The sequence below is a fragment of the Ceratotherium simum genome, chromosome 25 (genome assembly GCF_057802395.1).
Source record: "Ceratotherium simum simum isolate JZ-2026a chromosome 25, ASM5780239v1, whole genome shotgun sequence".
Taxonomy (NCBI): Eukaryota; Metazoa; Chordata; class Mammalia; order Perissodactyla; family Rhinocerotidae; genus Ceratotherium; species Ceratotherium simum.
The window spans coordinates 11,376,227-11,389,667 of record NC_141924.1 but is presented as its reverse complement, the minus strand read 5'-3'; the positions used below and the strand labels follow the sequence as shown (position 1 = coordinate 11,389,667).

Below are 13,441 nucleotides of genomic sequence, written 5' to 3'. Positions count from 1 at the left end.
ATGTCCTTACAGTAGCTCGGTCTGGCCACCAACAGTGTCTCAATCAGGGTCCACATGGCCCCATCCAACTGCACTCAGCCCCTGCCCATGATGTAATGGTGAGGGGCAGGGCCAGGGAAAGCAGGGCTGTGCCTGGTCACAGGGTTTCCAGCGGCCTCGCTGTTTAGCCAGAAGCTTCTCTGGGCCCCTGGGACCCACCACAGCCTGAGGACACTGAGCACGTCTTCCCCTAACCTCAAGAGACTGTAGATCGAGGTCAGTTTTTGGTCATTTTAATTGTAAAAACCAAGACATTTATATAAATAAGACTGCTGTGTAAAATAGGATTCACCCTTCTACTAAAACCCTTCTCCCCACACTCAAAAAGAATATAGAAAATCCAGCAGAGAAAGAAGTACAAATGCGCTTGCGGTCCCTGATGAGAAGTCACTGCAGGCCAGGCTTCCCTGCTGGCTTCACTGCGCTCCCGGCCCGGGCAGCTCACCGGAGGCTCAGCAACACCTCGAGAAACCGCTCGAGAGCAGTTCCCACCCACTCAGCCACCGCACGCGTGGGAGCAGTGTCAAAGGTTCATGCGGCCTGGCGGCTGGGGAGGCAGGAGGGGATGAGGGGAAAGGCTGCTTGGGCCTCATGCCGCAGCCGGGGCTGCAGAGCTGTGAGTCCAGTGAGATGCAGTGGTCTGTTCAGCCTGGGGTCAAGTTGGGGAAGGGGCTTTTGAGGGTCACCACTTCTCCAGAGGACAAGGAGAGACGGTGCCAGTGTCCCTTGAGAGAAGCAGCTGCTTCTTGAGGCTATTTGCATACTGCCAGAAAAGACAAGGACAGCAGACACCTGCCAGCAGTGCTAAGGGTAGGGGTAGGGGGTTCCTAGGATGCGAGGGGAGAGCAGCCCCTGAGGGAGGTGGGGCTGGCATGTCCTTGTGAGAAAAATTCCATCTCCCCACCCTCCTTCTACCCTGTCACATCTCCCCACCCCGCCCCTGCACGGAGACCGCTGCCTCCTGCCCCCTTCACACCCTGGGACTCAGAGTGAGGTGGCTGAGAGCCTGGGGATAGAGAGGTCAACAAATTCACACACTGGGCAGAGCTCAGGACACTGGCATAGCAGGACAAAAGAGAAGACCCCAGACTGTGCTCTGAAAAACCAGCACCTGCCTGGGGCTGCTCCCCATCCCTGGTGAATGGTAGGGGACGGGGCAGGGGATGGGGCAGTGTCAGGAGCACTTCCAGACGCACACGGCCAGGGTGCCCCCGAAGTACAGGTAGAGGAGGTTCTTCACCTCGTGTGTGATCTCAAACCCAAAGCCTTCGCCGATCACCACGTGCCAGGAGGAGCCGAACTTCTTGTCCATCGTCTCTTTGATCATCTTGGCGGCACTCTAGAACGAAGAGGATGCTTGTCAGAGGGGGAGTCTGGGGGACGGAGTGGGCATGAGTCAGCTCCCTCTCTGGGAAGCAGAAGTCTTGGCAAGAGAAAAGCCTGTTGCCCTATTATTGTTGTTCTGCTGCTCACGGAACCTTCAGAAAGGCTCTCGGCGCAGGCCACCTCCTGCCGGGGCTCTTACACAGGCACAGAAAGCCGGACGTTACCTCACTGGTCGAGGAGACCCTGGCAAAGGTGGCAGGGCAGGTTGGAGTTGAGCTCTGTCACTAAGGCTCGTTTCCGGTGTCAGAACCAACAGGCTGTTCTCGGGACCGAATGACGTAATTATCTGAGAGCACTCTGCCGACTGTACGGGGTTATTCCATCACCGCAAGGTGTCGGGTTTATCTTCAGGGAACAGAAAGGCTTTTCCCTAATGGGTTCGGTGGGCTCCCGGAAGAGAAGCTGGACGGCTTCCCTCAGTCGTGGCAACAGCCTGCTCCTTCCTGTGCTCAGTCTTTCAAGAAGCTTCTTTCAAGAAAAGGTCTAGGGAGGGGCAGAGGCCCCAGCCCTTGTGGGGCGAAGCCCAAGCTCGGGCACTTGCGTGTGCCAGCAGTGCCCCCCACCGCACCAGGCGCCACGCTGAGCACTTCTCCCACATAATCTCAGTACACACATCCTCATGACTGCCTGCTGAGGAGGCAGCCTCCCCACCCCAGTTACAAACCAGGAAACTGGGGGTCAGAGATGAGAAACGGCTTGTCCAAGGTTAAAGAGCTCGGAAGGACTGGATACACGATTTGAACCTGGGCCCGGGTTCTCACTAACCAGGACCTGCCTCCCCACCGGCTGCCATGACAGTGACTTCTCTCTCGCTCACCACCAGACTGATGAACAACATTCCCGTGTTGGTGCCTACTGGCTGTGCTGCCAGCACCTAGAACAGGGCCTGGCACAGAGACGGTGTCTAACATCTTTTTTGAATGGATGAATGGATACATGAGTGAATGCCTGGGTGGGCCTCTGTTCCCCGCTGGGATGGAGCCAAGGGGAAAGGTGCCCTATTCAGCAGCCCACCTGAGACAGGGAACGGGGACAGGGGCGTCACAAAGATCCCTCTGGCTTTTCTTCCCCTAGGGCTGGGCGTGACCATGAGATCAGTGCCTGGAGACAGCACCAGCCTCTTCCCGGCTGGCCTTCCCCAAGCAGTGAACCCTTCCAAGGAAGGCACCGGCCTAGTCCCAGCAGGACTCTGTGGAGCTGGCTGTGGGGACTGGGCCACTGGATTCACCTATAGGGGTCATCAAAGGCACAAGGGCCGCCTGTACGGATGGCAATACCTCGTTGTTGTTGGAGAATTTCTCACAGGCCGTGACACAGAGCTCCATGGTCTCCACTCGCATCTCCTCTGGCATGTCCGAGTGCTAGAGATAGGGCAGGGGTGACAAACAGAGAGAGGCTTAGCCCGTGACCTGGCCTTCTGGGCTGGCCTCTCTGTCCCAAGCTTAAGGCATGGACACTGGGTAGCTGCCCTGGCACAACCCTGGGCAGAGCCCAGAGAGGTGACCCAGCTCCTGACTCAGGGCGTACAGCTGGGGCAAAGGGGGCGCGGAATCCAGATGAGCCACGTGGGCTCCAACGCCCAGGCCCCTCTGCAAGGCACGAAGCTCTGTCAGCACCATGTTCCAGCCAACAAAGACGGGGAAGAAGGCTGGCCCAGGCAGGAGGAAATGCCGGTTATGGAAATGGTGTACCAGCAGCCCCAGAAGCCTGAAGAGACAGCTCAGCCACTCTTGACGGCTCCTGGTTTTCTTCCTGCCTCCCTGGCTCCTCCTTCTTCATCCACTCTTCCGATGACCCTCCTCCTCCAACCGCTGGAGCCCTGGCCATCATCTCCCCTCTCCTCTTCTCCAGCCATCTACCTTCCAGAGAGGCCCAGCCTGTTCCATGGATTTATCTATCGTCTATACGGGGAGAGTTCCCACATTTCCATCCCCAGCTTTAAGCTCTTTTTTGGGCTCTGTTCTCCTACGTCCAACTGCTTACCTGACAACCTCACTTAGATGTCTGAAAGGCAACTCTTGATTTTCCCCACAAACCTACCCTTCCTCTGTCTTCCCTCTCTTGGTAATCAACACCACTCTCTCCCATGTTCAGGAGAAAACAAATCCTAGCAGTCGCCCCGACCCGCTTCCCCTCACACCCCGCCTCCAATGCATCAGTGAGTTCTATTGCCTCTACCTTCAAGATCCGTCCAGGATCTGACCGTGTCTCGCCACCCCCACTCTGTGACCTGCACCCAGCTCCCCTCATCTCTCTGGGCCTCTGCAATGGCGTCCTCACTGGTTTCCCCACTTCTACTCTGTACCCTAAAATCCATTCTCCTTACAACAGCTGGAATGATCTTTTAAAAACATAAAACAGATCACATTAATTCTCTGCTTAAAACCCTCCACCATTCCCCTCTGAACTCAGGATGCAGTCCCCCTTCCTCACCGCAGCCCGCCAGGCCTGTGAGGTCTGGCCCCCCCATCACCCTGACCCTCACGTCCTGCCACCCCTTTCAGCGCTCTGTTCCAGAGAATGGCCTTCTTTCTGTTCCTCCAACATGCACAGTTCATTCCCACCTCGGGCTTCCTGGGCTTGCCGTTGCCCCTGCTTGGAATATTCCTCCCCAGATCTTCACAAGGCTTGCTCCCTCACTTTATTCAGGTCTCTGATCAGAGAAACGTTTCCAGAAGCCAACCTCTACTCTCTAGCTCCTTTCACCTGCTTTATTTTTCTTTATCGCACTTATTATTTGAAATTATGTTCTTTAAATCTTTCTTCCATGTGGGCCAGGCCTTCGTCCGTCTTATTCACAACTATATCCACCGTGCCCAGAATGGTGCCCAATATACAGCAGAGGCCTAACTAGAGAGTTGTTGAATGAATGAATGAATGAATGAATGGATCACTGTCAACTCCTAGATCTCCAGATCTGAGCTGGCAGAGCCCGTCTTATCTTCCTCCCACTGCTGTCCCGCAGGACACGAACTCCCCTCGCCTCTCTCCGGAGCTGCGTGGGCCCTGCTGGCCGCCCTGCCTCCCTCCCCGGGCCTTACCCTGACCAGAGGGAAGGTCTGCAGGCGTTTATAATCAGCCTCATCTTTCTTCCCTTCTGTTTCTCCCATGATCCTTCCACCGTGACCACTGGAGGAGAGAGGGGGGCTTGCAGGCGGTGCTGGGACCAGCAGTTAAGACACACCCAGGAGATTCAGGAAGCAGGCCCTGACAACTTGGTGGGAGCAGAGAATGTCTTTCCCCCAAGGGGTGCTGTAGAAAACAGGAAAAACCAAGAGAAGAGAGTTGGCTTTAAAACCATACATCACAAATTAGAAATGTCTCACTAACAATTTGACACCTCCCCGTCTTAACTCCTCCGCATCCTTTTCCAAATGGCCAGCAAGTCTGCAGACGGGAGGATGAGTCAACACGAGATGCTGGGACCCAGTTAAGAACACAGTGGTACGATGCTGCAAGCCCACACTGTCATTATCAAGACAAATACTGACTGCGGGCCAGGCCAAGGATGGAGCCTTGAGCTGGCAAAGAACAAATGCAGCTCCTCTGCATGCCCACTATGTACACAGTCCTTATCTCACAGCAGATGTGGTTACAAAGTTAAATGTCAGGTCACGATCAACAATCCTGGGCTTCTGGGCATGCAAGGGCCTCCTTCTGCAGGTCCCTGATCTGCAGGAGGAATGGGAACAGCGATGCTCCAGGTCCTCCATGGCACGCCAGGCTCCTCCTCCTGCCCGCTCCCCCTCAGGCCACCCTGTCCTGTCTGGCTGGCGCAGGAGCTGGGAGACCCGGGCGTTAGTGCTGGTTCCATTGCTCAACCACAGTATGGGCCTCAGATTCCTTGTCAGTAACACAGGCTAGTCACATCCATCTCACGGGGCTGTCATGAGAATCAAATGAGACAATGTATGTAAAGCAACCATCACGGTGCCAGGCACTCAACAAACTGTCCTTCCCTCCCTCTGGCTCCTGGGGGAATCAAATGAGAGAATGCGTGTGGATATGACTGGAAAGTTACAAAGCCTAATATATGTATGATTCTTTTTCTTTCCAAATCTAGTTATCTAATAACAGATGGGGCTTTTCCTAAAGAGATGGGCCTGGATCCTAAGTGACTGGAAGCAGTGCTGGAAATCCTGGAGTTTTTCTCTATCCTACAATTCAATTTATCCTATAATTCAAAGGACTTTTTATCTCAGAAGTACTAATTTAAATGAATACAAACCACCATGTTGTAAAACCCTCTGTAACAATCCATGTGGGACAAATATCGCCAAATCATGTCATTCTAGGATTTCTCACATTTCTGAATAAATTTACTTTCATGGCATAGCCACCAAACCCCGAAGAGGCCCAGCGTAGTAACTAACAAGTAATGATAGGCGACGTTCATTGGGCTCCCTGTGGGCCAGCCACTGTTCTAGGTGCTTCCCATGCACGCACTTAGTCTATCGCTGCAACATCCCTTGAGGTAGGTCCTGTAGGCACGAGGCTGTTACGCTGCTGGCCTGAGGTCACTCAGCTAGTGAGAGGCAGAGCTGGGGCTGGACTCTGGGCACAGTCCGTGGTGTGGGCACTCCTAACCCCTCCTCCTAAGGCCTCCTCAAGCTCTGTCACACAGCAGGCACCGCAAAGCTGACCTCGCAGGTGTGACCACTGGTGCGGTTCATGTGATCCCAGCAGGGAGATGAATGTCCAACCTTCCCTTTCAGTGTCTACTGTCCTAATGCTAACTTGACCCTTGTTTGGCCAAGCTTTGAGCTTTCTATGCACTTTTTCTGGGCTGTGCTCTCAATTTTATCCCATTCTCTGCTGCTTCAGAAGCCTTGGTGCCACTCCATGTGGTCGGCTCCCTCGAACAGGGCTGGAAGCCTGGCACCAGCTCCTCCATCCCACAACACCGGTATTTTCTGATTTCTCAGTGGACAGACGGCTCCCCTTATCTCATCAATTCTGGGCATTGGTACCACTCAGATATTAGCAGTTTCTGTTTGTCTCCACATAAAAGCTGGCAAATCTCCAAGCACAGTCTCATTGTACTTTCCGCTCATGTTTCTTATTTCACAAAATCCAGTGAATCACTTTGTCTTCGCTCATTAATGTTAATCTCCATCTCCAGTTCCATCCTGTCCTCTGAGCTTGAGTAAAGGCCACTTTACTGCCTCCTCCTCTATGTGACCAAGGTGTGACCGAAGGTGGTGGCTGCACTGAGGATCAGAGGATAAGGGCTTCAAGGTTTGTTTAAATGAGCTTTTCGAGTGGGAACAACTTAAAATGCTGAAGCAGCTGCTTAGGTGTCTTCCACCTAAATATTTCAGTTTGATTCAACTCAGCCTCTAAAGTGCTAGCAGGGTGGGGGCGTTGCGGGGGCCTGGAAGGGAACTCAGAGGCAACTGCACACGTGCCTGCCTGGGGAGGGCAGGGGCTGTGACAGCTGCGGGGACTCTGCTTCAGCACATGGAATTCCGATGTAACGTCACAAGACCTCAGAGGTATCACCAAAGCCCACTGCCCAGGAACAAAGCGGGAAAAGCCACTGGGACAGTTCTGGGGGGAAGGGGCAGGACCTGGTAGAGGAGAGAAGCAGCAGGACCATGAGGCGGAGTATTTAGGCTTGAATACCAGTTCTATAACAGAGATAAACTCTGCCCTCCTCCTTGCTTTGTAGCCCTGGACAAGTAATTTAACCTGAGCCACGGTTTCCCCCTCTATGTAACAGGATAGTTCCATCTTCTCACCCTCAGAAAGCTGTTGCAAGCACCAAGGATATGCATGTGAGCATTTTGAAATTTGAAAGCTCTGTGCACTCTTATGAAGGCATGTTCTTGCTACCGCCATGTTATCAGTCAGGACTTCGTCAACATTATTCAACCACATTTATTAAAAGCCACGATTGCAAATAGCTTTTCCTAACCACTACACGTATTTCTGGGGATCCAAAATGGATGAGACTTACAAAATAAAAAGGAACAGTTACAGATGATGTGTTTCCAAATAGAGAAAGGTGGGAGAATTTTTTATGATGCTGTATCATTATAGTACAGCTCTAGTCATTCAGCCACGATTAAAAACCCCGCCAGAAGAATGCTACCAAAAATAGCAGACCTAGAGGTTTTAATAACCTTATCAATCCTCCATGCAAATGAGCGTGCGCCTGACAGCTCCAGGCCAGAAAGAAGTCGCGTCAGGCCTAAAAGAGAGCCCTTATTAATAATGTAAGTGTACTGGATGCCAGGGTACTTGAATCTGCTGGGTACCAGAGCCCGACCCGTCCCAGGGCGGGTCCTGGCGCACAAAGCCGTGGCAGCCTTCCTCTCTCTCCTGCCCTTTAGCCTCCTCCTCACCCAGGCCCTCCCTGCCGCCCCATGGCTGGTGCGAGGCTGCTCCTAGGCAACAGCAGGCGCAGACAGGGCTCTTTATCTCGCCTTGTCAGAGGCAGTATCTCTTGTCCTGCTGTCCCTTGTTCTTTTGTGGCACTGACCTCAGTCACCATTTATTATTTTGCTTCTGAAGCACTTGGGAAGAATCCTTAAGAGGGTTGGGGGATGTGGGAGGGATGGGGAAAAATGAATGGGACGGGGAAATAAGGCTAAAAGAGCCTGCCAGCCCGCTGGGGGCGCCCCAGCCACTCGATGCCTGGAAGCCTCTTGGCCTGCAGACCAGGGCTCGTCACCCTTACCCGCCGCCAAGCATCCGAGAGATGGAGGACACACTCAGAGCGGGCGCGGCGCTTGGGAGTGCGGGCTCCACAGGCAGATCTGAATTCGCATCTCGGTCTGCCTCGGACAAGTGTTTACCTCTCCTAGCCTCGGTTTTCTCATCTGGACACTGGGACTAAGAACACACTCGACCTCATGGTGAACATCAGCTCTTGTTACTGGTGCAGTAGGAAGGGGCCTGCAATGTCCTTCTTCATATTCCAGTCCACTAAACATCTAAACGCTCAGCCAGACAAACCAATATTTACCGAGTTCTCACTCTATTCAAACTATCGTGTTAGTGCTGACAGAGGAACGAGTCACAAGGAAATTCTATAAAACCCAGTTGGGGCCGGGCCAGAGCCGGGGGGAGTGGGGTGGTTACACTGTTTTCACATTCACTGTCTCATTTTATCCCGTAACAACCTGTGGGGGCGGCATCACTCCCAGGTCTCAGACAAAGCACCTGCGGCTCAGAGAGGGCTGGGGCTGGCCCAGGGACACACAGGCAGCGACGACAGGGCCGGGATCCAAACCCATTTCTATTCTTCTCACTCCACCTTCTGTGCTTTCTCCCGTCACGAGCAAGGAGACAAGACAGAAGCAGAAATAACTTCAATCCTCAGCAACTACCAGTCCAGGCCACCTCCTACCGCCAGCCGTATCAGGGACACGCTTGTGACCTCGTCTTCCTCCTGCCTTTCCCTGACACGTCTGCCCCGTGCCTTCTAGCAAACAAGGAGCAAAGCTGGTGAGGCGAGGAGAAGAGAACCTAAGGGCTTGGGGGCATTCATCTGCAACATCAGTGGTGGGGTCATGAAACAACACGGAAGACCTGGATTTCACAGATCAGTTTAAAATGGGGGAGCAAACACAGGGTTGCCACTTTTAAATTTTGCTAAGTAAGAGCATTAAGAAACACATCATCTACCAAAAAAGAAAGTTTTAATAGTAAGGATATGGTTGCAGAAAAAAGGACAATCCTTCTCAAGAAAAGCCAGTCACCTTTCATACACACACAGGGTTTTTTTTTGTTTTATATCGCCCTTATTTTTTCTCATTTTACTGAAGTCCAGTAAAAACTTCTGATGTGCTTCAGACCATGGGGAGAGAGGGAAAACAAGAGAGAGGGAGGGAGAGAAAGAGATCGAGAGATTAAGCAATTGAGACACAGAGAGAGAGAGAGAGAGAGATTTTCTTTATGTATAACATGATGTAATAAACAACAGTGACTCATGTGATACATCCTCACGGACATACCCAGATTTGGATGAAATCCCAAACATTTTTGACAAGATACAAAGTACAAGAAAAAGTCATAATTATCACAGCTATTAGCGCTACAGAGAACAGATGCTTACTACCGACAGTGGGTTACGCAGTCTCCCACCTCCCCCTTTCCCACTCAAGGACAGATTTGAATGTAAGGGATGAAGAATGACATTATCACAGAAATAAACTGGAGTCAGCACTGATTTATTTTTTTAAAAATCAATCACAGTTGCTAATTACTGGTGACACCTCACAACCAGTCACGACTCAGCTGTGTGTTCTGAGGCCAGACAATCAGCTGAGCTGAAGGACTTTATCAACTCTCCTGTAGATGTCCTAGAGCACCAAGTCCAGCATCTGGCACATGGCAGAAGCCCAACAAATATCTAAATTGTAATTATATTAGATTTCATTTGCCCCTTGGGAAGGGAGAGGGCCTATCAAATCCATTCAATGATATTTATTGAGCACTGACCTTAGCAAGGCAACAGGGTGGGTGTTCTACATACGGGATCCCATTTACTCCCTCAGTAACTTAGTTTGACAGGCACTATTATCCCTACTCTTCTGATGACCATGCAGGCTGGGCAAAAGAAAGGGACTGTCCACCGGACTAATAAATGGAGGGGCTAGAATTCGATCAGGTATATATGACTTCAAGATTACGCTTTTTTCCAGCTACTCCACTATGCTTTTTTCAACTGTCTCCACTAGTAGAGACAGTCCCTGCTTTCAAGGAGCTTACAATCTCATACGAGACACCAACACATATACACAAGAACTAACAATTGTTCATGGCAGAAAGCAGTAAGTGCACAGACAGACGCAGAGATAGAGGAAAGAGGAGAATTCTAGAGGAGGCAGAGGAAAGGACAGAAAGAAAAGCTTGGTCAGGCCTTAAAAGGTGAGTGGGAATCCTGACAGATGAACAAAGTGAGGAAGACTTTCTGGACAGAGAGATGAACAAACACAGTGATGTCAAAGCAGAAAGCTCAAAGTGTTTTCTTGGAAAGTCCAACAGTCCAATTTGGCTGGAGGACAGAACTTGGCAAAGGAGAAAGGAGAAAGATGGCTGGGAAAAAAGGCTGGGGTTGAGTTGTGGCAGTGTAGAAGGACCCTAAAACCCAGGCTTAAGAAGTGTGGATATTTTTAATGGGGAATGAGAAGCCCTTTGGAGGTCTCTTGGGAGTTGGTGACATGGTTGTGTTTTCGGGCAATTATTCTGGTGGGCTGGGTTAAGAGAAGGAGAGACTGGAGGTAGGGACACCAGTTAGGAAGCTACAGCAATGGCCTAGGTAACAGGCATTAAAGACTTGATCCAGAGTGGTGGCTTCAGGAATAGAGAGGATGTGAGATCCTCATGGTAGAACAGATGGATAAGTAGAGAAAGCAGGCCAGTTTGATTTTAGAACTACATAGGAAGTTGCTGGTGAGACACGCAAATGGAGGTGCCTCGTCAGGAGTAGGTAATCACTGAATTACAGATCATTAGGGACAGAAGGAAAGCCACTGAGTCCAACCATCACATCAATATATCAGTCTCTACCCCCACTTCCACCCCAAAGTATTCCTAACCATGGAAGCACAGGAGAAAGATCAGAGCTGGAGATCTGGATTTGAGGGTCAAATGGAGACATGATGGCTGACACTAAGGGAGTTGGTGACACTTCTCAGAGGAGGAAAATATGGAGAAGTAAGAGACAAAGGAAGGAAAGTAACAAATACTGAGTCCACACTGGACTGGACTCTCTATACTTCAATTCACTTTATCCTCAGAATTCCCCAAGGAGATGCGCTGTAGTATCCTGATTTCATATACACTGAGACCAGAGCCCAGAGAGGTTAGGCAACTTGCTAGAGTCCTGTAATTCGGAATTCAAACTAGGTTTGCCAAGTTCTTTTCACGACACTAGATACCTCCCATGGGGAACACATCCTCGGGGAGGCCTACAGTTGGGTCAAAGAATCACACCCTAGAACGTCAGAGTTGAAGAGGCCTTAGAACTCATTCAAGCCAACTTCTCGTTTACAGATGGGGAAACTGAGGCCCAAAGAGGGAAATGACCAGCCTGAAGTCCCAGCATGTCGCCAACTGTCCAAGTCAAGCGGTCTGGGCCGAGGCGATGGCGACCACCGACTCAGCTGTGGAAGGAGGGGACTACTCCGCGAAAGGTGGGGGAATCAAGGTGCTGCGGGAGTCAGGTCAGGGAGGATGGGGAGCGCGAAGCTGGACGGGGCCTCGGCTGGGTAGGGAGGAGCGGCCTGCAGAGTCGCGATGGCCAAACTGTCACGACCGAGCTCGCAGGTCCTCGAAGTGGGTGGGTGGGTGGGTGGGGGCGGTGGGAGGACTTGGCGCTGGTGACCACCAGGCAGGAAACTGACGTGAGGCCTCCGCGGTGGGCGAGGCCCCGCCCGTTCCGCGATGTCTCCCGGCCCCTCTTCGGGCTGGCCCTCCCCACCCGGCTGCCCGCCGCGCCCCGGGGCCTCACCTGCTCCCGCGGGGGCCGGAGCCGGGTCCGCAGCCAGCGCACCCCCGCCAAAGTTGTCAAGGAGGGAAACAAGAGTATCTTAGCAACAACAAGGAAGTCCTGCCCCCCTCACCGGACGTTGATGGGAATTTCACTTCCTATTGGTGGAAAAAAGTGTCAATCAATGTTGAAGGGCCCTACAACATAGAGGGTGGTACGGAAGGGGCGAGGCTTAGAGTTTAGGGAGGCGGGGCTTCACTTATAGTCGTCTTAAGTGGGCCTGAGAAGCCGGAGACATGCAGAAGTTCTCATTTTAGTGAAACAAACTTTGAAGAGCAGTATTGTCTTGGGCGTTTGTTTCTTTTAGTCGTTTGAAATAACAAATGCAATTTGTTGGTGTCGTGACACTGAGGTGCTACTTTACTAGGATCTCAAAAACCTAATAATAACTAGTGTTTATGTAGGGCTTTATAATGAGTATCTCTCCTGATTCTCACCATAATTCTTTTAGGTAATAGTATTCGGAACCCCATTTGAACTAAGGTTAAGAGAGGTCAAGTAAATTGTTAAAGGAAAGAATCAAAGTAAAGCTCCTGGAGAAGGAACCCAGGTGCTCTTTCCACGGCAGCACACTCTCATATAGTCTCCTAGTCCGTGGGAGACATTGTACCATCTAACTTAAAGACAGTTATCCAGAGCCTGCCTTTTCTTCCCCTTGGGAGGGAAAATTAATCTGAAAGCATTAGTACAACTAAGGGGAAGGGATAAGAACCTGCAGATTCAATTATTAGATTGGTAGATCAAAGAGTCAGTGGGGTACTCCATAATTTAAACACTTACTTTATCATGATGGGTTCTTCGGGTGAAACCCCACTTCACATTCACTGGCACCTACTGGGAACTCAGTCCTGGCCAGATGCTGGTGATTCAGAGAAGAGTAAGATGGGGACCTTGGTCCCAGAGAAGGCACAGTCCAAGTAGGGGCGCAGTCATGTCAACAAGTAGATACAGAGTAATTCCTTCTACCTGTGCTGTGGTAGAGGTGTGGACAAGATGCTGGTTCTCTCCAAGGAGAGAGTAACTAACTTTCACAAGAAATGGTGCTTGAGTTGGCTGAGTCTAAGATGATCAATAGGCCAGTGAGGGTGGGAGAGCACAGTTCCCTGGGGAACTGCTATTGGTTCCATGGGGACTGGTTGGAGGTGAATGTGGTGGGAGGTAAAGATGCAGAGAGAAGTAGGGACCACAAGAGTGAGAAGGGTTGTGACTGTCAGGCTCAGGGATGTGGATGCTCCCTGGGGTGAGGTGAGAGTGGGGGAAAGTAGCTATTGGAAGGTTTCAAGTCAGGCAGTAACATGGTCAGATTTGGGTTATGGAATGATCAGTCAAGTGGTGAAGATGGTGGACTGCACCTGGAGTGGGCAGACAGAAGGCAGGCATAGTGAGTTTAGTTTTGAGACTTGGCAGCTTGAGGTGTGCTAGGCCCTTGCCGATTCCCAGCTTGCCTCCCTGGTGCATTCTGAGGGTCTGTGGAATGTCTGACTCAGCCTCCAGATTTCCCCAACCCTCTTTGCC

The 13,441-nt window shown here is 51.4% G+C and overlaps 1 protein-coding gene across 1 annotated transcript; it reads right to left on the bottom strand.

Annotated features, from left to right (window-relative positions):
• Window positions 1-256: 256 nt before the first annotated feature.
• DNAL4 (dynein axonemal light chain 4) lies at window positions 257-11,978 on the bottom strand. The gene is made up of 4 exons (XM_004437868.3): window positions 11,888-11,978; window positions 4,467-4,677; window positions 2,703-2,786; window positions 257-1,378 (listed from the first exon to the last, which is right to left on the bottom strand). Exons 2-4 carry the CDS (start codon window positions 4,533-4,535, stop codon window positions 1,214-1,216), a joined length of 318 nt encoding a protein of 105 aa, XP_004437925.1. The 5' UTR covers window positions 4,536-4,677; window positions 11,888-11,978; the 3' UTR covers window positions 257-1,213.
• Between the last annotated feature and the right edge of the window lie 1,463 nt (window positions 11,979-13,441).